At 36.4% G+C, this 25,360-nt stretch overlaps 2 protein-coding genes and 2 long non-coding RNA genes across 7 annotated transcripts; 3 read left to right on the forward strand and 1 right to left on the reverse strand.

Annotated features, from left to right (window-relative positions):
• The first annotated feature begins 208 nt into the window (after positions 1 to 208).
• On the forward strand, positions 209 to 1,841 carry LOC119562629 (protein-lysine N-methyltransferase CG9154-like). The gene is made up of 4 exons (XM_037875856.1): positions 209 to 504; positions 981 to 1,175; positions 1,231 to 1,390; positions 1,444 to 1,841. The coding sequence occupies exons 1-4, from the start codon at positions 463 to 465 to the stop codon at positions 1,839 to 1,841; spliced, it is 795 nt and encodes a 264-aa protein (XP_037731784.1). The 5' UTR covers positions 209 to 462.
• Positions 1,768 to 2,855, reverse strand: LOC119562630 (prefoldin subunit 1). Of its 4 annotated transcripts, none has more exons than XM_037875861.1 (4): positions 2,784 to 2,855; positions 2,625 to 2,672; positions 2,397 to 2,539; positions 1,768 to 2,057 (listed from the first exon to the last, which is right to left on the reverse strand). In XM_037875861.1, exons 2-4 carry the CDS (start codon positions 2,652 to 2,654, stop codon positions 1,850 to 1,852), a joined length of 381 nt encoding a protein of 126 aa, XP_037731789.1. In that variant the 5' UTR covers positions 2,655 to 2,672; positions 2,784 to 2,855; the 3' UTR covers positions 1,768 to 1,849. The 4 variants fall into 4 exon arrangements, with proteins under 4 accessions (XP_037731789.1, XP_037731787.1, XP_037731788.1 ...); XM_037875859.1 differs by having other exon boundaries at positions 2,736 to 2,834; XM_037875860.1 differs by having other exon boundaries at positions 2,625 to 2,666; positions 2,736 to 2,790.
• Positions 2,856 to 7,226: 4,371 nt separating this feature from the next.
• Positions 7,227 to 7,640, forward strand: LOC119562631. The gene is made up of 2 exons (XR_005221911.1): positions 7,227 to 7,313; positions 7,416 to 7,640. It is a non-coding gene; the product is annotated as an uncharacterized LOC119562631 (long non-coding RNA).
• Positions 7,641 to 12,251: 4,611 nt separating this feature from the next.
• Positions 12,252 to 12,665, forward strand: LOC119562632. Its single transcript, XR_005221912.1, has 2 exons — positions 12,252 to 12,338; positions 12,441 to 12,665. It is a non-coding gene; the product is annotated as an uncharacterized LOC119562632 (long non-coding RNA).
• Positions 12,666 to 25,360: the final 12,695 nt, after the last annotated feature.

Below are 25,360 nucleotides of genomic sequence, written 5' to 3' on the forward strand. Positions count from 1 at the left end.
CCTTCAAAGATAAATTATGATATATTGATGGTTTTCGTTTTAAATTCTATTGAAATTCGAGCACCTGCAGTCAGATTCGTGATTTTCTTTTTACTTTTTTCTTTATCCCGCACCCGTTTTATTAGTATGTATCGATAGTTGTGTCTGAACTATCGAACACAATTTATAAGCCTGTTTACACTTTGAAAACTTCGGTCACACTACAAAGAATAAGATTTTTCGACTAGTGAAACTCTTAGCCGATCTGAGTACTAGGCTTTACCGCCAAAGATTAAATTTCTCATTCTTTGGGACGCGGGTAACGGAGTTCATCGAAATTCACTCTCTAAATCTGGTATTTCCTTAGCTCATCTGAGTACCGCGCTGAAAAAAAGACCCGACGAAAAGCGTTAGCCGCCTATTTGCCTCTCGCTCACTCCTATGGTTAGCTCGCGGCTTTTGTCGATGTGAATACTATGCTTTATGACTGTACCAGAAAATTTCTTGGCGCTGCCACCTTTTACGGTATGAAATCTGGGTAAACGGTTGTCAGGCCATCGCGCAAAGAACAAAGAACTCATTTAAAGGTGCGAAAAAATAACGGTATTCCCTTAATTGTTGAAAATTGAACAGAACATTTCAGCAATAGAGGGAACGTCCTAAACGGTTTCTGTAGAATTTCCCATATGCTGTGAATTATTGTCAACTTTTTTGAAATTAAAATAATTATGACTTATTTTCAGTTACAGTCCAAAGATTTTAGACTAAAATTATTAAGATGAAACCAAATAAATATATTCTTCCTTGTTTATTTTAGATCTAAGTAATGCTTACAGGTGGTACTATAATGTTTCAGAGCTGCCATGGCTTTTTAATGAACTATGGTTGAGGTCGAGGTTGTTGAATTGCTTAAAGTCCTGATTTAAAACAGCTAAAATAAATAATTTCGCAGTAACGGAATACCCTAACTGTCTAAAGTATCGTCAAATTTTCACCTCTAGTTCAACAAACGCACAGTTAGGTTAATTGTGACTGGAATAGCTAAAAATATCATAATGGACGATGACATTTTGCTCCCTGCCGACACGTTGGCTATTCTTAACGAATTCCTGTCGGCGCGATCCAAGCGCAAAGCCGAGGAGGAATATCAAATTGTTAACCAGGCCGGAATGGACGCTGAATTCGAGAAAGATTGGGCAAGAAACCCTATAAGTACATTAAATATATATCTCTGACTTTTCCTGCTTGCAGCAACTGAGTCAGTTTTGGTACAGTGCGAAAACTAAACATACTCTGCGCGATGTTGTGCGTAAGCTACTGGCGGAACAAAAGGCTGATTTGGGAGAATTTCATATTGCTCTCCTATCATGTCCATCACTTTACAAGGACATAAGAAACATCCATGACAATGGTAAGCGAACAGATTAAATGCCTATGCCCAATGATGATGTCGTGCCTATTTAGTCCACATCTTTGAATACGATCCAAGATTTGGAGCCTACGGCACGGACTTTGTGCTCTACGACCTAAACTGCGTAGGAGGCAACCCGAACTACCTTAAAGAGCATCACCACCAGTATGACCTAATCGTTGCCGATCCGCCCTTCCTGTCTCAGGAGTGTATTGTCAAAACTTGTGAAGTAATCACCATGCTGCAGCGGAACCCGTCGGAGTGCAAGATAATTGTTTGCTCTGGGGAGGTGGCGGAACCCTGGCTGACTACTGGCCTTCCCGTTTTTAAGTGCGCCTTCCGACCGGAACACGAGCGTAATCTGGGAAACTCGTTCGTAAGCTACGCTAATATCAATTTAGACGAATATATTGAAAATAAATATGCAACTGCATTGAGGTATAAATGCTGAGTTGGAGTTTACTTCGCAACCAGGTCGGCCTCCTTACGCTGCTGCACCAGTTCACGCAGTCCGTCTTCTTGATCCTTGAGGGACTTCTGTAGGAAGGCCTTCTTTTTTTCTAGTAGTTCTATCGCCTTTTCGCACTTCTCTTGTTTGGCCTTTAGATCTTCGCGCATGTACTGCACGTTGGTCAGCAGGAACATGCGGCCAACGGACTGGTAAACTCTAGAAAGGAATAGTTAAAAAGCCATTTTAAGATGATTTACATCAGTGGTCGGCAGCGGCCTATCTAGTGAGCATAGGGAAGTGTTCTGCCCATCCTCTGCTCGCTCAAGTATAACGTAGATGTTCGTATGACTTCGGCATGGGTCTTCGGGTCTTTTTTCTATCAGTTTGGGCGCGCTTTTTTGCTGCTGCGGCAATGATTCTCAGTGCAAAACAGGGAAACGTCAGGCTTCAGAGCGCTGCGCGCCAAATTCGTGTTTTTACACTCACACTAATGCAAGGCAAACTTGTGATGGTATGTGTGTGCCGACCACTGATTTACATCCACGTTACATTTACCTTGTGTGTTCGGAAAGACTGTCAGTGCCCTTCTCAGTAAGCTGGTACTTGTGTTTGCCCGTTTTGACCATGTCGCACTTCATGTCGATCATGTTGATCTTCTTAGTGGTTTCCAGTTTGTTGATCTGCATTTCAGTGAAGGCCTGTTAACGAAAACAGTGGGTGTTGGATTAGCTATTTGGGGGGACACGCGTTCACACAGCTTCTTCGAAATGTCACCCCGTTTACCTTCTTTAGCTCTATGTCCATTAGTGCCATTTCGTCTGATAACTGTTCCTTCAAAGATAAATTATGATATGTTGATGGTTTTCGTTTTAAATTCTATTGAAATTCGAACACCTGCAGTCAGATTCGTGATTTTCTTTTTACTTTTTCTTTATCCCGTACCCGTTTTATTAGTATGTATCGATAGTTGTGTCTGAACTATCGAACACATTTTATAAGCCTGTTTACACAGGGGGGTTTTCGCTTACGCTCCTTGTTTTTCCATAAGCCTAGTACTCAGATCGGCTAAGGGTTTCACTAGTCGAAAAATCTTATTCTTTTTAGTGTGACCGAAGTTTTCAAAGTTCACCCGCCATACATGTGGCATGGTCTTACTGTCAAGCAGCTGGGTTTGTTGACAAACGGAAAACAAATCAATTGGAGCAATTTAAAAAAGAAGAGTCTGCTGGTGCACAAAGAAATTAAAATAAAAATAAATGAAATTTTCAACGAATGTTTTTATTTATGTAAATTAGAAGCTTAAGGCTTTCTTCTCGTCCCACGGATGCTTCGCCATCTTTCCCGCGCCATCTGTAGTCCAGCTCCGAGCTGGCCAATAATGGCTGGTAATGGCTCCTCCAGCTGTCCCTTTGCGGGCGACCTTATTTCCTCCTCCCTACAGAAGCCGGCGCATCCTCTATCTCCGCTCCATCACCAGCTGCCAAGTAGCTGGTGAAGGAGGAGTCCTCAATGGAGAGCTAGTCGAAGATCGAGCGATGTTCCATGTTCCTTCCCACTGGGATTCTCTAGTGGATCCCCTCCAGCGCTTCAACTATTCAGCGGATTTGCCCCGTTGTGGTATTGCTTCCTGTCGGTCAAGTCCCACAACAATGGACAACACCTTGGATTAGGCGTCCTTTTTCATCTGCACTGACCTTCTTTAGCCGTTTTGGGTGTTTTTCTTCCATTTTTAATTTTTAAATTCCCCACCGCTTCTGCACGAACACCGCCAAAGATTAAATTTCTTATTCTTTGGGCCGCGGCTAACGGCGTTCATCGAAAATTCACTCGCGAAATCTGGTATTTTTTCTGGTATTTCCTTAGCTCATCTGAGTACCGCGCTGAAAAACAGACCCGACGAAAACCTTAAGCCGCCTGTTTGCCTCTCGCTCACTCCTATGGTTAGCTCGCGATTTTCGTCAATGTGAGTACTAGGCTTTATAGCCTAGTACTCACATCGCCTAGCCTATAGCCTAGTACTCACATCGACGAAAACCGCGAGCTAACCATAGGAGTGAGCGAGAGACAAATATGCGGCTAACGCTTTTCGTCGGGTCTGTTTTTCAGCGCGGTACACAGATGACCTAATTAAAATGTCCGTCAAATTAGCGTCGGTGACTTAGCGGCGCTGGCGGAACGGTGGAATCTGGAACATGGGGCCAATTTTTATTTTTTGTTTTTCTCGGCTTTTTGGGGTACTCACATCGCCTAGCCTATAGCCTAGTACTCACATCGACGAAAACCGCGAGCTAACCATAGGAGTGAGCGAGAGACAAATATGCGGCTAACGCTTTTCGTCGGGTCTGTTTTTCAGCGCGGTACACAGATGACCTAATTAAAATGTCCGTCAAATTAGCGTCGGTGACTTAGCGGCGCTGGCGGAACGGTGGAATCTGGAACATGGGGCCAATTTTTATTTTTTGTTTTTCTCGGCTTTTTGGGGCCGAATCGAAAAATATTAAATGCGAAATTATTTAGAATAAAAATATCTATCGATCTAGATAATTTGCAAACATATCCGACTTCTAGAAATTTATTAAAAATCTATTTAAAAAATCGGGTCCCCATAATTTTGTTTATTGCTCCCCTCACAGAGGTTGTACCAATTTGCACGGTAAACCTGGTTATTGGGCGTTAATTCAAGTTTCTTGTCAGAAAAGCCGTCAGTTTTTGAGAAAAAAGCTTAACAGTGAAGGCTCCTCGGATTTTCCCCATACAAAGAAGGGGGGCAAATATTAAATTGCACAGGACTCCACTCTCAGACGTTGTACCAACATGCACGGTATATTGGCAGATTGGAGATCGCCTAAAGCAAGTTCAGTGCAAAAATCATAACGATTAAGCCGTCAGTTTTCGAGAAAATCGCTATACAGTGGGGGAAGATAAATAATTAAAAGATGTGCCGCCAGATTAAAATTTGAACCAGTAAGTTCCAAAACCTGAACCACTATGTAAAAAATGTATTCAGGACACTAACCATATGGGAAAAAAATTATGTTTCGACGCTATCTCTATTTTTAATTAATTTGACTTTCACAGACGTTGTACCAACATGCACGGTACCTCTTTGGAAAGGAAATTCATTTTAGTAACTTACAAATGCGGTTGGGCGGTCGAAAAGCCGTCAGTTTTTGAGAAAAAAGCATAGTGCGTGGCTTGCATCTCATTTGTAACAAAATAGTTCCACCCTGTTCTAAGCTCCCAAGACACTAACCATATGGGAAAAAATAATGTTTCGACGCAATCTCTATTTTTAATTAATTTGACTTTCACAGACGTTGTACCAACATGCACGGTACCTCTTTGGAAAGAAAATTCATTTTACTAACTAACAAATGCGGTTCGGCGATCGAAAAGCCGTCAGTTTTTGAGAAAAAAGCATAGTGCGTTGTGGGCGTCTCATTTGTTCGAAAATTGTAACTAGGAACACATTAACCTTATATCGATACACTATATCGATACTTCGATAAAGGCAAGCTAAAAGTGTGGCATCACTCCCGATTCGCGGGAACTTTTTATTTCGCAAGAAAGAAGAGAATGTCGAAGGTGCTGCTGGTCAAATGCGTAAGTAATTTATATGTATTAATTAAAATGAACTATTAATAATTTATTCTTCCCATTTACAGAACGGAGACAAGTTCATCGTTAGCTCCCATAGGAATAACCGGAATAAATATTTAAGAAAAAAATATATCTTAGGTGTTTTTTAACATATAACCTCCTAAGCTTGGATATAACATTTTTTAACAAGTTTTGAATTTCGAATAAATTTTATCAAAATCGGACGGCTATATCTATGATATAGTATAGTTTGTATACCCTTGCAGATATAATTATTAAATTTAAAAATACCAAAAATGTTATTCCCATTAGTATAAGATAATATGTCAAAAAACACAGAAGCTAAATTTTTTTCATATGGCATATAGCTGCCATAGGAACGATCGGAAAATTGGTGGGAAAATAATATGAAAAAAATTTAGCTTCTGTGTTTTTTGACATATTATCTTATACTAATGGGAATAACATTTTTGGTATTTTTAAATTTAATAATTATATCTGCAAGGGTATACAAACTTCGGCTTGCCGAAGTTAACTTCCTCTCTTGTTTGAATTACTTTTGAACGGGACATCGGATATATACATACATATATACATATATATACATATATACATATATACATATATATATATATATATTTATATATATATATATATATATATATATATATATATATATATAAGCGAAAACAGCTTTTATTTTGTTTGTTGCAACATATATGCAGTAAATCTAATTGCAGGGTATATAGACAAGGGTATGGCTGGCCGAAGCTAGCTTCCTTTCTAGTTTTTATTGGGCTTAGGAAATACATTTTTGGAGCGGCACTAGAAAAGATAAAGCAAAAATATATTAAATTACCAAAAATCAAAACATTTAGATATAATTTTAAATTTTATAAAAATGTAGTGCCGTTTATTATATAATTATTTTCATACATTTTTTCAGAAACAAACCAATTAATTTATCTAAGGCCATAGAAGCCGCTTTAGAAGAAAGAGTTATAGGGATGCCAGGTCATTTATCCGAAAATGAATATGAACGTATTTTTACGTTTATACGTAAAAACGTTTGTGCTGCCAACAGAGCTAGCTTTATTCATAAAAACGCTCCAAAAATATGGCAGAAAAAAATTCTCTTGAGCTACAAGAGAGTTCTGCAAAAGTTTAACTTTAATGAAAAATCTTTATTGAAAGAGAAGGCAGAGGAACCAATAGCTGAACTATCAGCTGTTCCCCTCCCAAGTTCCATGTCCTGTGAAGACGAACTACAATTAGAAATTGATCCTAATATCTCTTTAAGGTCTTCTTCAATTCCCAATCCGATAGACGAAAGTCATATTGAAGCATCATTAAAGTGTCTTCGAAAGACTTGTCGGATTGGGAATATGAGTTTAAATGTTGACGTGGAAATGGTACATTTCAATCCCAATCGGGATCGCTTACCAGAGTCATGTGAAATTTTAATTGCTGAAACTCAAATTCAGGATATTCAAGACACGGTTCTTAAATGCTGTGCAATGTTTACAGAGAAACAGAGCATAGAGCACGTTATAAGAGAACACTTTTTGTCTCCTCAATTTTCACATATCAAATTGATACGAATTCATATCAACATGATACGGATTCATATCAACATTTCTAATTGGTATGATTTTGCATTATATTATTATAAATTCATATCAAACGTAACATCGAAAAGTCTTCGAAAAAAAAGTATGACTGTGCTTTCGTATTTTTTGTGTATTTATGGTATTTAGTATGGAACTAAAGATATTTTTTGACAGAATTTCCGCGGTCACTCTAATATTTGACGAAAAGTGAAAATGTACAAAGTAAAACATTTACATATGTTATTTTTTTTTTTTGCAAATGGTAAGTATCTCATTTTTAATTGTACTTACTTGATGTTTGTCTAGTTCTAATATATTTATTTTTTTGACACTGTAACGTGCTTTTCGGTGGCTGACAACACAGACTGCACTACTCAAAGTCAAATGGCTGGCCAAGATGCCGAACTGGGCAAGTTGGCGTCCACCACTTCGCTGGGAAACTTCTATCGAGGACAGAAGAAGGTCTTCCTGGCGCTGTTGCAAAGCTACAGGAGGCATCCGAGTACAGCGTTATCGGTCATTTATTGCTAAGTCCTGGACTTATTTTTATAATTGATCCGAAATATATAAAAATAAATATTTACCGCGATCTTATGGGCTTTCAATATTTATTTGTTTATAAGATGCAAAAAAGTAAAAACAAAACTGATTAATATTAATATTACAAACATATCAATCTAAGATGAAAGTATATCAGTTTGATATGAAAGCATATCAGTTTAATATGAAAGCATATCAGTTGGATATTAAAAAATACCACAATTTGGTCACAGCTTTGATAAGTGCGCATATCAATCTGGTATGAAAAGCCTGTTTACACAGGGGGGTTTTCGCTTACGCTCCTTGTTTTTCCATAAGCCTAGTACTCAGATCGGCTAAGGGTTTCACTAGTCGAAAAATCTTATTCTTTTTAGTGTGACCGAAGTTTTCAAAGTTCACCCGCCATACATGTGGCATGGTCTTACTGTCAAGCAGCTGGGTTTGTTGACAAACGGAAAACAAATCAATTGGAGCAATTTAAAAAAGAAGAGTCTGCTGGTGCACAAAGAAATTAAAATAAAAATAAATGAAATTTTCAACGAATGTTTTTATTTATGTAAATTAGAAGCTTAAGGCTTTCTTCTCGTCCCACGGATGCTTCGCCATCTTTCCCGCGCCATCTGTAGTCCAGCTCCGAGCTGGCCAATAATGGCTGGTAATGGCTCCTCCAGCTGTCCCTTTGCGGGCGACCTTATTTCCTCCTCCCTACAGAAGCCGGCGCATCCTCTATCTCCGCTCCATCACCAGCTGCCAAGTAGCTGGTGAAGGAGGAGTCCTCAATGGAGAGCTAGTCGAAGATCGAGCGATGTTCCATGTTCCTTCCCACTGGGATTCTCTAGTGGATCCCCTCCAGCGCTTCAACTATTCAGCGGATTTGCCCCGTTGTGGTATTGCTTCCTGTCGGTCAAGTCCCACAACAATGGACAACACCTTGGATTAGGCGTCCTTTTTCATCTGCACTGACCTTCTTTAGCCGTTTTGGGTGTTTTTCTTCCATTTTTAATTTTTAAATTCCCCACCGCTTCTGCACGAACACCGCCAAAGATTAAATTTCTTATTCTTTGGGCCGCGGCTAACGGCGTTCATCGAAAATTCACTCGCGAAATCTGGTATTTTTTCTGGTATTTCCTTAGCTCATCTGAGTACCGCGCTGAAAAACAGACCCGACGAAAACCTTAAGCCGCCTGTTTGCCTCTCGCTCACTCCTATGGTTAGCTCGCGATTTTCGTCAATGTGAGTACTAGGCTTTATAGCCTAGTACTCACATCGCCTAGCCTATAGCCTAGTACTCACATCGACGAAAACCGCGAGCTAACCATAGGAGTGAGCGAGAGACAAATATGCGGCTAACGCTTTTCGTCGGGTCTGTTTTTCAGCGCGGTACACAGATGACCTAATTAAAATGTCCGTCAAATTAGCGTCGGTGACTTAGCGGCGCTGGCGGAACGGTGGAATCTGGAACATGGGGCCAATTTTTATTTTTTGTTTTTCTCGGCTTTTTGGGGTACTCACATCGCCTAGCCTATAGCCTAGTACTCACATCGACGAAAACCGCGAGCTAACCATAGGAGTGAGCGAGAGACAAATATGCGGCTAACGCTTTTCGTCGGGTCTGTTTTTCAGCGCGGTACACAGATGACCTAATTAAAATGTCCGTCAAATTAGCGTCGGTGACTTAGCGGCGCTGGCGGAACGGTGGAATCTGGAACATGGGGCCAATTTTTATTTTTTGTTTTTCTCGGCTTTTTGGGGCCGAATCGAAAAATATTAAATGCGAAATTATTTAGAATAAAAATATCTATCGATCTAGATAATTTGCAAACATATCCGACTTCTAGAAATTTATTAAAAATCTATTTAAAAAATCGGGTCCCCATAATTTTGTTTATTGCTCCCCTCACAGAGGTTGTACCAATTTGCACGGTAAACCTGGTTATTGGGCGTTAATTCAAGTTTCTTGTCAGAAAAGCCGTCAGTTTTTGAGAAAAAAGCTTAACAGTGAAGGCTCCTCGGATTTTCCCCATACAAAGAAGGGGGGCAAATATTAAATTGCACAGGACTCCACTCTCAGACGTTGTACCAACATGCACGGTATATTGGCAGATTGGAGATCGCCTAAAGCAAGTTCAGTGCAAAAATCATAACGATTAAGCCGTCAGTTTTCGAGAAAATCGCTATACAGTGGGGGAAGATAAATAATTAAAAGATGTGCCGCCAGATTAAAATTTGAACCAGTAAGTTCCAAAACCTGAACCACTATGTAAAAAATGTATTCAGGACACTAACCATATGGGAAAAAAATTATGTTTCGACGCTATCTCTATTTTTAATTAATTTGACTTTCACAGACGTTGTACCAACATGCACGGTACCTCTTTGGAAAGGAAATTCATTTTAGTAACTTACAAATGCGGTTGGGCGGTCGAAAAGCCGTCAGTTTTTGAGAAAAAGCATAGTGCGTGGCTTGCATCTCATTTGTAACAAAATAGTTCCACCCTGTTCTAAGCTCCCAAGACACTAACCATATGGGAAAAAATAATGTTTCGACGTAATCTCTATTTTTAATTAATTTGACTTTCACAGACGTTGTACCAACATGCACGGTACCTCTTTGGAAAGGAAATTCATTTTACTAACTAACAAATGCGGTTCGGCGATCGAAAAGCCGTCAGTTTTTGAGAAAAAAGCATAGTGCGTTGTGGGCGTCTCATTTGTTCGAAAATTGTAACTAGGAACACATTAACCTTATATCGATACACTATATCGATACTTCGATAAAGGCAAGCTAAAAGTGTGGCATCACTCCCGATTCGCGGGAACTTTTTATTTCGCAAGAAAGAAGAGAATGTCGAAGGTGCTGCTGGTCAAATGCGTAAGTAATTTATATGTATTAATTAAAATGAACTATTAATAATTTATTCTTCCCATTTACAGAACGGAGACAAGTTCATCGTTAGCTCCCATAGGAATAACCGGAATAAATATTTAAGAAAAAAATATATCTTAGGTGTTTTTTAACATATAACCTCCTAAGCTTGGATATAACATTTTTTAACAAGTTTTGAATTTCGAATAAATTTTATCAAAATCGGACGGCTATATCTATGATATAGTATAGTTTGTATACCCTTGCAGATATAATTATTAAATTTAAAAATACCAAAAATGTTATTCCCATTAGTATAAGATAATATGTCAAAAAACACAGAAGCTAAATTTTTTTCATATGGCATATAGCTGCCATAGGAACGATCGGAAAATTGGTGGGAAAATAATATGAAAAAAATTTAGCTTCTGTGTTTTTTGACATATTATCTTATACTAATGGGAATAACATTTTTGGTATTTTTAAATTTAATAATTATATCTGCAAGGGTATACAAACTTCGGCTTGCCGAAGTTAACTTCCTCTCTTGTTTGAATTACTTTTGAACGGGACATCGGATATATACATACATATATACATATATATACATATATACATATATACATATATATACATATATATATATATATATTTATATATATATATATATATATATATATATATATATATAAGCGAAAACAGCTTTTATTTTGTTTGTTGCAACATATATGCAGTAAATCTAATTGCAGGGTATATAGACAAGGGTATGGCTGGCCGAAGCTAGCTTCCTTTCTAGTTTTTATTGGGCTTAGGAAATACATTTTTGGAGCGGCACTAGAAAAGATAAAGCAAAAATATATTAAATTACCAAAAATCAAAACATTTAGATATAATTTTAAATTTTATAAAAATGTAGTGCCGTTTATTATATAATTATTTTCATACATTTTTTCAGAAACAAACCAATTAATTTATCTAAGGCCATAGAAGCCGCTTTAGAAGAAAGAGTTATAGGGATGCCAGGTCATTTATCCGAAAATGAATATGAACGTATTTTTACGTTTATACGTAAAAACGTTTGTGCTGCCAACAGAGCTAGCTTTATTCATAAAAACGCTCCAAAAATATGGCAGAAAAAAATTCTCTTGAGCTACAAGAGAGTTCTGCAAAAGTTTAACTTTAATGAAAAATCTTTATTGAAAGAGAAGGCAGAGGAACCAATAGCTGAACTATCAGCTGTTCCCCTCCCAAGTTCCATGTCCTGTGAAGACGAACTACAATTAGAAATTGATCCTAATATCTCTTTAAGGTCTTCTTCAATTCCCAATCCGATAGACGAAAGTCATATTGAAGCATCATTAAAGTGTCTTCGAAAGACTTGTCGGATTGGGAATATGAGTTTAAATGTTGACGTGGAAATGGTACATTTCAATCCCAATCGGGATCGCTTACCAGAGTCATGTGAAATTTTAATTGCTGAAACTCAAATTCAGGATATTCAAGACACGGTTCTTAAATGCTGTGCAATGTTTACAGAGAAACAGAGCATAGAGCACGTTATAAGAGAACACTTTTTGTCTCCTCAATTTTCACATATCAAATTGATACGAATTCATATCAACATGATACGGATTCATATCAACATTTCTAATTGGTATGATTTTGCATTATATTATTATAAATTCATATCAAACGTAACATCGAAAAGTCTTCGAAAAAAAAGTATGACTGTGCTTTCGTATTTTTTGTGTATTTATGGTATTTAGTATGGAACTAAAGATATTTTTTGACAGAATTTCCGCGGTCACTCTAATATTTGACGAAAAGTGAAAATGTACAAAGTAAAACATTTACATATGTTATTTTTTTTTTTTGCAAATGGTAAGTATCTCATTTTTAATTGTACTTACTTGATGTTTGTCTAGTTCTAATATATTTATTTTTTTGACACTGTAACGTGCTTTTCGGTGGCTGACAACACAGACTGCACTACTCAAAGTCAAATGGCTGGCCAAGATGCCGAACTGGGCAAGTTGGCGTCCACCACTTCGCTGGGAAACTTCTATCGAGGACAGAAGAAGGTCTTCCTGGCGCTGTTGCAAAGCTACAGGAGGCATCCGAGTACAGCGTTATCGGTCATTTATTGCTAAGTCCTGGACTTATTTTTATAATTGATCCGAAATATATAAAAATAAATATTTACCGCGATCTTATGGGCTTTCAATATTTATTTGTTTATAAGATGCAAAAAAGTAAAAACAAAACTGATTAATATTAATATTACAAACATATCAATCTAAGATGAAAGTATATCAGTTTGATATGAAAGCATATCAGTTTAATATGAAAGCATATCAGTTGGATATTAAAAAATACCACAATTTGGTCACAGCTTTGATAAGTGCGCATATCAATCTGGTATGAAAAATACGAAATTGACATGTTCGAAAATATCAATTTCATATGTTCGAAAATATGAATATGATATGGCAACATAAGGGATCAAAATTGATATGCAAAAATACCCGATTGATGACCAGTTTTGGTATTTTATTTTCTCTGTGTGGATTTTGCAAAGATCCATCCTGCAATTTCTTTAAGTTTCAAGGATCATATAATGGAAATGTTAAGATTTATTTAAATACAATTGAATAAAAACATTCCATTAATGCAAAAAAAATAACGCAGTGCAGGGCTGTAAATCGGTTTTTGGCGAAAAAGGAAATCAAAGGCACCACTGCCTTTGAATTTAGAAATAAATTGATCAATTTGGCCAACACAAATAGGGCGCTAATTGGTAATGATCAAATTATCAATAAGCATTTGTCCTATTACCGGAATTTTATATCAGAGGAAAACGCAAAAGAGGATTTTAATAAAGATCCCTTTAAGGACACCTTTGATATGAAATGTGAGAATTTTTCACACTTCATTCAGTTTCTATCGACGAAACTGGAAGTGTATTTGTGGAACAGAGAACACATAAGTCTTTTGGTTAACAATATCAAGAAGGATACATTGCATTTAGATGCAACGGGATGTGTTGTTCAACGAATGAAATATGTGGAGAAAAGAATTCTCCTGTACTCATTGGTTGCACATGTTCCAGAATATAATATGGTATATCCAGTGGCGCATGCCATTTTGTCTAATCACTTTACATATGATATTGTTCGCTTTTTAAGCGAGCTAAATAGGTGTTATAAAGTTTATAAGTTAAAGCTGCCAATATGCAAACGAATAATAACCGACGTTAGTATGGCTATTATTCAACCATTTTGAATGAATTTAACGATTTAGATATTGTTGCATACAATACTATGTGCTTCCGCTTCTTATATGGCGAAAGTGACATATTTCCTAGTGTGTGCGTTCAATTTTGCACAAGTCACCATGCCAAAATAATGTGTGCTGATATAGACAGAACCGTTGGATTGGCCAGTATTGAGTTCAGAGATTTTGTTAGAAATGCGCTTGGTCTGGCATATAATATTATTACAATTAAGGAATTAGAAGAAAGGTTTTGCAATGTAATAATCATTATTTTATCTCCATTTGTAAATAATACTGTTATCGAAGCTATATCTAATTTATCAGGTAATAGCATTTCCAGTTTTAATTTGAGCCAGCATGAAGCGTCTGCTGAGCCAAATCTAAAAAGGCGACGAGATTCATTGCATACAATTGCAGGTCAGAGTGAATTTAAGAAGAGATTCACGTTTATTATGCTGGATATCACTGAAAAGATATCAGAGCAACCAAAAATGGGCCAAGCAAACATATACCATCATCCTGAAATGGCAGATGTTATTTTGGGAAAATATATAGTGTTTGCTCCCTTTTGGACAAATTTAATGGGCATTTTTATTGATCCTAACAATAAAAGGCCCAGCAATGGTCCAATCGAATCATTTTTTAAGACACTTAAGCACAGTGTCATAAAATCAAAGCAAGGGTTAAAACTAGGAAGGTTCATCCGAAAATTAGATTGCCTTTCAAGTTCTGTAGTTCTGCAAATTAATCTTGCCAATCCAGAATATTCTTCTTCTCCTCTTACTCATGGCAAGGTTATAAAGGCAAAACCGAAAAACCCGACCTTTAAGAGGACAGTTCTTAAAGAAATGTCAAAAAAAAAACTGTCGACAGTCAAAGAAAGTTGGTAGAAAAAAGGCATTAAGAAACTTAAGATAGGATTATTTGAAAGTGATTTTTCCGGTCTAAATAAGGTTCGGGAAGAACTCTTGAAAAGCTGTCGGTTAAACGAGTTGAATGATACGATTCAATTGGATCATTTCTACACACTCGGAAATAGTCGTTTTAAGATGGAAGATAACTTTAAAAAGGTTATTATTGAAGTCTTTAAAATGAATAATTCAATCAAAGATAAAAGTTTGTACGTGCTAGTATGCAAGACTTTGTTCGAGTCTGTACATGGTTTAAATAGCTTTAGTTTCATATATCATTTGGAATTAAGAGACTGTAGTATGCACTTATATCGAATATCTACTGTACCAAGAGTACTTGAAACAAACACACTGTAACACTTTGTTGCATTATTTTTATAAACAAAAGGCTCGGTCAAAAGCCCAAAGTGGCCGAGACATGAGTCGATCGGCGCGCATGAAGAAAGTGCAAGTGTCAGCATTCTGTTGCACACGCCGGCCGCTCAGCCAAACTCAAGTACATACACATGCCCTCGCGCTCCAGTCAAAGAGAGCATAATTAAATACACTTTATATACATAAGATATACATAGTCGCCACTGCCGCCCAACTGTAAGCAGCGCAGCTACGAGAATTAGGCTTACTTAGATCCTAAGGCAAATTGTAAAATCAGAGACAACTTGACGTTGGAAGCGGCATTAACGCTGCTCCTGGATACAAAAACTAACTAAATAAAGAATCTTAAAAAACTACCAAAAGATGTGTTCTCACTAAGTGGGTACGGAATAATAAAACTACCAACACAAGGAGTTTCTCACAACATGGCGACCGTGACTTTGGTCCTAAAGGATCTGGACCTGGATCTGGACATGGATCGGGACTTCGAAAAATAAAACAGCAACCAAGGCGACAGCAGCAATCAACAACAACAAAGACAACAGCAACAACAAAGGCAACAACAGCAAAAACGGCAGCAACAACAAGAACAAGAGAAGAAACGCAGTGAGTAGAGTGTGATGTGTGCCAAAAGAAGTGGCGTGGTCAAAAGATTAAAAGCCAGAAAGGCTCATCTACTGAAGCTGCTCAACAGCGGCAAAGCAATACAGTGGAACGACTCGGTAAAAATACATGCCGAAGTCGAATACCTAAAAAATTTGCTATCAGAACGAAAAAATCAGACCACAGCTACAGCCACATCCACCCACCCTGTAATCCAAAATATTTCAAAAAATAAAAACACATTGCCTCCTCCAGGAAAAGTTGCCATCCCAAAACTAAAGAAGACGTGCCCAGATGACTGCGAGGGACCACTGTGCTCCCCGTTCTGCGAGTACACCTGTGTAGCCAGCACCGGTGCCCCACCATGAAGTACACCTGTGCAGCCAGCACCGGTACCAAGGAAGTGTGAACCGACAGCGCTACCAAGAGCGCATAATTTTTTTTATCTTTGCACTGCGTTGCAAAAATTTTTTTTAATTGCACTGCGATGCATATTTTTTCATTTATTTTATAAAAACAATTGTAAAAATTGAGCGACATAAAAGTTGCCCGATTAGAGTATGGCCTGAAAACCATACACAAAATAGGCAGGAAATTATATGTAAAATATGATAATAATTGGTCAAAAACAAAAAAAAAGTAAAATCAAAATTAATAATATTAAACTAGTTGTTTATGAATAACATTAACAACATTTACGAATTGATTCAAAAATCAAAAGAATTTGACAGACCAAGATATATATTAAGAATACCAACCCCAAAGATGGGTTTAAACTGTTTCTATAAACTTTATAAATTGCACAATAAAAGTCTAAAAAAAAAATATATGAGCCAGGCAAATGATCTGGACAAAATTTAAATATTTTGGCACAAACAACATTATTATAAAAATATTGCTGTATTTAAATTTTAAAAAAAGTTAAAGAAAATGGAATAAAAAACAAATAAATAAATAAAAACAAATTAATTAAAAATGGCTACGCTAAAAGCAATTGCAAACACATATGATAGGGACATCTATTTTAGAGAAAGAATTCTGCAATTAGTTGCACCAACTTCAGTAAGCATTTACGAGTTAGAAAACTTATATATTGAAACATTTAACTTAGATGCCTCTCCACTAATTCATTGCACAAGCACCCAAAAGGCAATTGTCCTATCAACCATCCCAGGGGTACAGGTTAGATCAGTAGTAGACGAACACCCAATACTAGGTAAAACAATAGTAATGATGGTCTCCAAGAAATAATTCATCTCCACAATATAATGGAATGGAATGAATTATATAAGCAGCTAAATAATATAAAAGTTGACTTTGACAAATCATATAAGTCACTTACTCAAAACAGGCCAATTCAAAAGAATACCATTAAAAAACATGTGGAAATTCTAGTAAAATGCTTTAATGAAGCACGAATACTAATATATGGCCAGAAGGAAAAATTAAATCAAGATCATTGGTCCCAAGTATCAAAATTTTTGATCAGACTACGATATAATTTAATATCAATTAAACAAAAGTTTAAGTTGGACATATCGGTACCAACTATACTTAACACCTCCCTAGCAGTTGAAACTGGTGATGAATCGGAATCAACAAAACAAACTGACAGTGACCAAATAGAATCAGAAGACCTTACAGAAACAAATCCTAAAATAGAAGAGCAAGATTTAAATAATCTTACTATTCCAGCTGTTTTAATGTCAGATCTGGATGATTCTACAGATTCTGATGATAATTCCTTAGTAGAAAATAAAATAAGAAACAATATCACAATGGCACAATCTAATATTGATTTCATTAACACAGCATCCAAACTTATACCAGTTTTCGATGGTAAATCTGAAAACTTAACAAGTTTTATGGATGCATTAGAAATAATAGAATCAATAAAAGGCGAACACGAACAATTAGCAGTTTCAATTATAAAAACAAAGCTAAAAGGTGTCGCCAGAAATCTAATCGGAGATGAAACAACAATAGCTGAAGTCATTTCCAGATTAAAAAACAACGTCAAAGGCGAATCTGTAGAAGTGTTGTCAGCAAAACTAATGAGCCTACAACAACGCAATAAAACTGCCAACCAGTACACACAAGAGGTTGAGCAGATGACGAAATCCTTAGACGGTGCATTTATAACAGATGGCTTATCCCTAGAGTTAGCCAGACGTTATTCAACTCGGCATGCAGTGAAAGCAATGACTAAAAATTGCCAAATAGATAAGGTAAAAACTATAATGCAAGCCGGTACCTTCAATACAATGAATGAGGCCATATCCAAATTTGTAAGCAGTTGCACAGAAGCAACCGGACAGCCAAACACTGTCCTATATTACAAAAATTACCCGCAGCGCGGTGGAAATCGCGGACGAGGTAATAATCGAGGTAATAATCGAGGTAATTATAACAATACCAGATATTATCAGAATAACGGATATAATCAAAACAATGGTTATAACAGAAGTAACCAAAATAACAATTTTAACAGAAATAACAACCGTGGTGGAAACACCAGCAGCGGAAACAGCCGTGGGGGAAACAACAACCACAATAACAATGTTAGAGTGGCGCAAACAAATTCGGGAAACTACCAAACACCTTTAGATACACGACAGTAAACAACATCAAAATTCACACTTTAAATCTCAGTCAAAATACATTTGTCACTTTCACGAACGTAGCAACAGGAAAAGAATTAGTTCTCTTACTAGACACAGGTGCGGAAATATCCTTATTGAAGGAAAATTCTGATAATTTTCAAAACATTCAAGATAATCACATCATAAACATACAGGGTATAAGTCAGGAAGTTACAAAATCTAAAGGCTTAACTTCTATTGAAATTCAAACTTCTAAGTGCATAATTCAACATGATTTCCATATCGTAAATATGCAATTCGCTATTCCATGTGATGGAATACTAGGAATCGATTTTATCAAAAGATACAACTGTCAATTAGACTTCAAGCCGTCTGAAGACTGGCTTATAATAAGACCAAATAACCTAAAATATCCAATTTATGTTCCAATAGCATACAGTTCTGGCAACAACTCCCTAATTCTGCCAGCAAGATCCCAAGTCGTCCGAAAAATCGAAATAAATTCAGAAGAAGACAGTGTATTAATTCCGAATCAAGAAATTCAGCATGGTATCTATATCGCAAATACCATAGCAACAGTCCAAAATGCATATATAAGATTACTAAATACTACAAACACAGATCAAGTAGTCTATATCAAAAACATTCATCATGAACCACTTTCAAACTACGACATAGTAAAAACGAACTTAGAAGACAGACAAAAAATTGTATTATCCCAACTTGCAAAAAACTTCCCGCCTCAATTCAATAAACAACTTACAGCATTATGCACCCAGTATAGTGATGTGTTCGGACTAGAAACCGAATCGATCACTACCAATAATTTTTATAAACAAAAGCTGAGATTAATTGATGATGAACCCGTATATATAAAAAATTATAGAAATCCTCATAGTCAACAAGACGAAATTCAAAAACAAGTCCAAAAACTCATCAATGATGAAATAGTGGAACCCTCTGTATCACCTTATAATAGCCCACTTTTGTTAGTACCAAAAAAGTCACTTCCAAATACGGAAAATAAAAAATGGCGATTAGTAATTGACTATCGTCAAATTAATAAAAAACTCTTGTCTGATAAATTTCCACTGCCTAGAATCGATGATATTTTAGATCAACTAGGTAGAGCAAAATACTTCTCATGCCTTGACTTAATGTCAGGTTTCCATCAAATTGAACTGGAAAAAAGTTCACGGGATATAACATCTTTTTCAACAAACAATGGTTCGTACCGCTTCACGCGATTACCATTCGGTTTAAAAATAGCGCCAAACTCTTTTCAAAGAATGATGACTATAGCTTTCTCTGGATTAGAACCTTCGCAAGCATTTCTTTATATGGATGACTTAATAGTCATAGGTTGTTCCGAAAAACATATGCTCAAGAACTTAACTGATGTTTTCGAGAAATGTAGGAAACACAACCTGAAGTTACATCCTGAAAAATGTTCATTTTTCATGCATGAAGTCACTTTCTTAGGACATAAATGCACAGATAAAGGAATCTTGCCCAACGACAAAAAATACGACGTCATTCAAAATTATCCAGTCCCACATGATGCGGACGGCGCTAGAAGATTCGTTGCATTTTGCAATTATTACCGACGTTTTATAAAGAATTTTGCTGAATACTCCCGTCACATAACAAGATTATGTAAGAAAGATGTAAAATTCGAATGGACAACACAATGTCAAAACGCCTTCGAACATCTTAAATCAGCATTAATAAATCCTACTCTGTTGCAATATCCAGATTTTAGCAAAGAATTTTGCATAATCACAGATGCTAGCAAATACGCTTGTGGAGCAGTCCTAACTCAAAACAAAAATGGACTACAGCTCCCAGTGGCATACGCATCAAGATCCTTTACGAAAGGTGAAAGCAACAAGAGCACCACAGAACAAGAATTAGCAGCCATTCATTGGGCAATAACACACTTCAGACCATATATTTATGGTAGACACTTCACTGTCAAAACAGACCATAGAGCACTGACATACTTATTTTCAATGGTAAATCCAAGTTCCAAACTAACACGAATGAGACTTGAATTAGAGGAATATAATTTTACGGTGGAGTATCTAAAGGGTAAAGACAACTATGTAGCCGATGCGCTCTCCAGAATAACAATCACAGACCTAACAAATATACAAACAAGTAATAAAATTCTGAAAGTCACTACCAGAAACCAAAGTAGACAGAAATCCTGCGCAGGAAAAGATCAAATAGAATTGCATAAGCAACCTATAGAAAAAGCTTCAAAGCCCAACGTATATGAAGTCATAAACAATGATGAAGTACGTAAAGTAGTGACCTTGCATGTAAATAATAAAATGTGTTTATTTAAGCACGGAAAGAAAATTACAGCAAGTTATGATGTAAGCGATTTGTATACTAATGGAACCATTGACTTAGGTCAATTCTTTCAAAGGCTTGAAAAGCAGGCCGGTATTCACAAAGTCAGCCAACTCAAAGTGGCACCGTGGGAAAATATCTTTGAACTTGTTTCAATTGATAATTTTAAAATTATGGGCAATAAAATATTGAAATCATTGAGAGTAGCGCTACTCAACCCGGTGACCGTAATAAAACATAATAAAGAAAAAGAAGCTATATTGTCTACATTCCATGATGATCCAATACAAGGTGGTCATACAGGCATTACAAAAACCTTGGCCAAGGTCCAGAGACACTATTACTGGAAAAATATGTCCAAAGACATAAAAGAGTACATAAAGAAATGTCCTAAATGCCAAAAGTCGAAAACGACTAAACATACTAAGACCCCACTAACTATAACCGAAACTCCACAACGAGCTTTTGATAGAGTAATTGTAGATACTATTGGTCCACTTCCAAAATCGAATAATGGAAACGAATACGCAGTAACACTCATCTGCGATTTAACCAAATACCTAGTAGCTATACCTATACCAAATAAAAGTGCAAATACAGTAGCAAAAGCTATATTTGAAGATTTTATTCTAAAGTACGGTCCAATGAAGACGTTCATTACGGACATGGGAACAGAATATAAAAATTCAATTATTGAAGATCTATGTAAATACTTACATATTAAAAACATAACTTCAACTGCACACCACCACCAGACAGTAGGTACCGTGGAGCGAAGCCACAGAACACTAAATGAGTTCATTCGTTCATACATCTCAGTTGACAAAACAGATTGGGATGTATGGCTACGATACTTCGTATATTGTTTTAATACAACCCCATCTATGGCACATGACTATTGTCCATATGAGCTAGTTTTCGGTAAAACTTCAAATCTACCAAAACACTTTAATAGCATAGATAAAATAAAACCCCTTTATAATATAGAAGATTATGCTAAGGAATCCAAATTTAGATTAGAACAGGCAATTAAGAGAGCTAGACTAATGCTAGAATCTCATAAGCTAAAACAGAAAATTAGTTACGACAAAACTAGTTTAGATTTCGATTTAAAAATAAGAGATCAGGTTTTATTGAAAAATGAAACAGGACATAAGTTAGATTCGAAATATACAGGTCCTTATAGGGTAGAACAAATAGGAGATAGAGATAACATAACTATAATAAATAACAAAAATAAAAAACAAATAGTACATAAAGATAGATTAAAAATGTTTATTTCATAATTGCATTTAACATGGCCATGCTTAGAAATACTTATGAGTGTAACCATGTTTAGAAATACTTTTACACTCCACGTTTAAAAATACTTCTTCTTTTAATACGTATATTATTCTCAATTCCAATCTCTTTAAAAAAAAAAATAAATAAATAAGAAATTTAAAAAAAAAAAAAGATTAAAAACAAAAAAAAAATAAATATTCTTTTAAGTAAAATTAATTTACAAAATAACTTCATAATATTACGTTATTTTTCAAAAGGAGGGAGATGTAGTATGCACTTATATCGAATATCTACTGTACCAAGAGTACTTGAAACAAACACACTGTAACACTTTGTTGCATTATTTTTATAAACAAAAGGCTCGGTCAAAAGCCCAAAGTGGCCGAGACATGAGTCGATCGGCGCGCATGAAGAAAGTGCAAGTGTCAGCATTCTGTTGCACACGCCGGCCGCTCAGCCAAACTCAAGTACATACACATGCCCTCGCGCTCCAGTCAAAGAGAGCATAATTAAATACACTTTATATACATAAGATATACATAGTCGCCACTGCCGCCCAACTGTAAGCAGCGCAGCTACGAGAATTAGGCTTACTTAGATCCTAAGGCAAATTGTAAAATCAGAGACAACTTGACGTTGGAAGCGGCATTAACGCTGCTCCTGGATACAAAAACTAACTAAATAAAGAATCTTAAAAAACTACCAAAAGATGTGTTCTCACTAAGTGGGTACGGAATAATAAAACTACCAACACAAGGAGTTTCTCACAACAAGACATATTAACACTGCAGAGCAAAAAGTGGCTGTCTAACTTTATCTTAGACGCCGCTTTAACTGCTTTAGTATATTATAATGATGATATGAGTATAACAAACATTCCATTTCAACTTGATGATTATGGATTTCAAAATGAGGAACTAGTTAAATCAGCCTATAATGATGGAGGTTGCCATTTAATAATTCCTCACTGCTACAAAAATCATTTTTGTGTCTTGTTTGTAGATATTTTGAAGCAGCAGCTTATGTTCATGGATCCCTTTGGGAAAACCCCAACTTCAAAAGCTTCAAAACTTGTTAAAAAATGTTATATCCAAGCTTAGGAGGTTATATGTTAAAAAACACCTAAGATATATTTTTTTCTTAAATTTTTTTTCCGTTTATTCCTATGGGAGCTATAAGATATAGTTGTCCGATCAAACGATGAACTTGTCTACGTTCTGTAAATGGGAAGAATAAATTATTAATAGTTCATTTTAATTAATACATATAAATTACTTACGCATTTGACCAGCAGCACCTTCGACATTCTCTTCTTTCTTGCGAAATAAAAAGTTCCCGCGAATCGGGAGTGATGCCACACTTTTAGCTTGCCTTTATCGAAGTATCGATATAGTGTATCGATATAAGGTTAATGTGTTCCGTTACAATTTTCGAACAAATGAGATGCCCACAACGCACTATGCTTTTTTCTCAAAAACTGACGGCTTTTCGATCGCCGAACCGCATTTGTTAGTTAGTAAAATGAATTTCCTTTCCAAAGAGGTACCGTGCATGTTGGTACAACGTCTGTGAAAGTCAAATTAATTAAAAATAGAGATTGCGTCGAAACATTATTTTTTTCCCATATGGTTAGTGTCTTGGGAGCTTAGAACAGGGTGGAAATATTTTGTTACAAATGAGATGCAAGCCACGCACTATGCTTTTTTCTCAAAAACTGACGGCTTTTCGACCGCCCAACCGCATTTGTAAGTTACTAAAATGAATTTCCTTTCCAAAGAGGTACCGTCCATGTTGGTACAACGTCTGTGAAAGTCAAATTAATTAAAAATAGAGATAGCGTCGAAACATAATTTTTTTCCCATATGGTTAGTGTCCTGAATACATTTTTTACATAGTGGTTCAGGTTTTGGAACTAACTGGTTCAAATTTTAATCTGGCGGCACTTCTTTTAATTATTTATCTTCCCCCACTGTATAGCGATTTTCTCAAAAACTGACGGCTTTATCGTTATGATTTTTGCACTGAACTGGCTTTAGGCGATATCCAATCTGCCAATATACCGTGCATGTTGGTACAACGTCTGAGAGTGGAGCCCTGTGCAATTTAATATTTGCCCCCCTTTTTTGTATGGGGAAAATCCAGTGGCGGATCTAGGGGGGGGCGAAGCGGGGCAAGCGCCCCGGGCGCCAAATCTAAGAGGCGCTAAATCGAGTTCGACTAGCAATATATGTTTCGAGAATTCATATTTTCCCGCGGCGCTGCTCATCTAACGCTCCCTATAGAATACAAGTGTAAGTGTTTTATGATGTGATCAAAAGGAAAAGGGACGATCAAAACGTCATAATAAACTTTCTTGCTTAGAGAGAGAGAGAGAGATCGAGCAGTATACGTGTTAGGTTAGGTTGCTGCTAGGCAACAAAGTTAGAAAATCCATCATAAATGCCATTAAAGATGCGGTATACTACAGCATTTTTTTTGATACAACTCCAGATTCTAGTCATGAAGAACAAATGGCTCAGATCATAAGATACGTTGAAGTGAAAAAGAATTCTGTTGAGATTAAAGAATCATTCATCGATTTTATCCCTCTAAAGATAAAAGATGCAGAAGGAATGACAAGTGAAATCTTGAGTAAGCTCGAAAATGATGGGTTAGATGTCAATAACTGCAGAGGCCAAGCTTACGATAATCAAGCAACAATGGCTGGTACTCGTTCTGGGGTGCCACAAAGAATCTTAGATCGGAACCCATTGGAAAATGAAGTAGCAGCATCACTCGACTACAATGATATTATTGCTGAATTTGCGGCAATCAAGGCCAGAAAAGTTATATTCTAAAAGTAATATTTTTTTGTCTTGCAAAAACACAAATAATAATGTTTTTTCCGTTGTTACTGACAAAAGAATCGATATGAAATACAATTCTTCAAACATATAAGCCTTTAATAATTAATAACCTATTTACACTTAAAATACTCCTAATGTTATTCGTACAGTGAATAGGGAGGGGGCGGAATTTTTCGCTTTGCCCCGGGCGCCAGCAACCCTAGATCCGCCACTGGGAAAATCCGAGGTGCCTTCACTGTTAAGCTATTTTCTCAAAAATTGACGGCTTTAGCTCAATGATACTTTCTGACAAGAAACTTGAATTAACGCCCAAATACCAGGTTTACCGTGCATATTGGTACAACCTCTGTGAGGGGAGCAATAAACAAAATTGTGGGGACCCGATTTTTTAAATAGATTTTTAATAAATTTCTAGAAGTCGGATATGTTTGCAAACTATCTAGATCGATAGATATTTTTATTCTAAATAATTTCGCATTTAATATTTTTCGATTCGGCCCCAAAAAGCCGAGAAAAACAAAAAATAAAAATTGGCCCCATGTTCCAGATTCCACCGTTCCGCCAGCGCCGCTAAGTCACCGACGCTAATTTGACGGACATTAATTAAATACAAGAAATTACCAGAATTTCGCGGTGAATTTCGGTGAACA

This window comes from Drosophila subpulchrella, unplaced genomic scaffold (genome assembly GCF_014743375.2).
Source record: "Drosophila subpulchrella strain 33 F10 #4 breed RU33 unplaced genomic scaffold, RU_Dsub_v1.1 Primary Assembly Seq77, whole genome shotgun sequence".
NCBI lineage: Eukaryota > Metazoa > Arthropoda > Insecta > Diptera > Drosophilidae > Drosophila > Drosophila subpulchrella.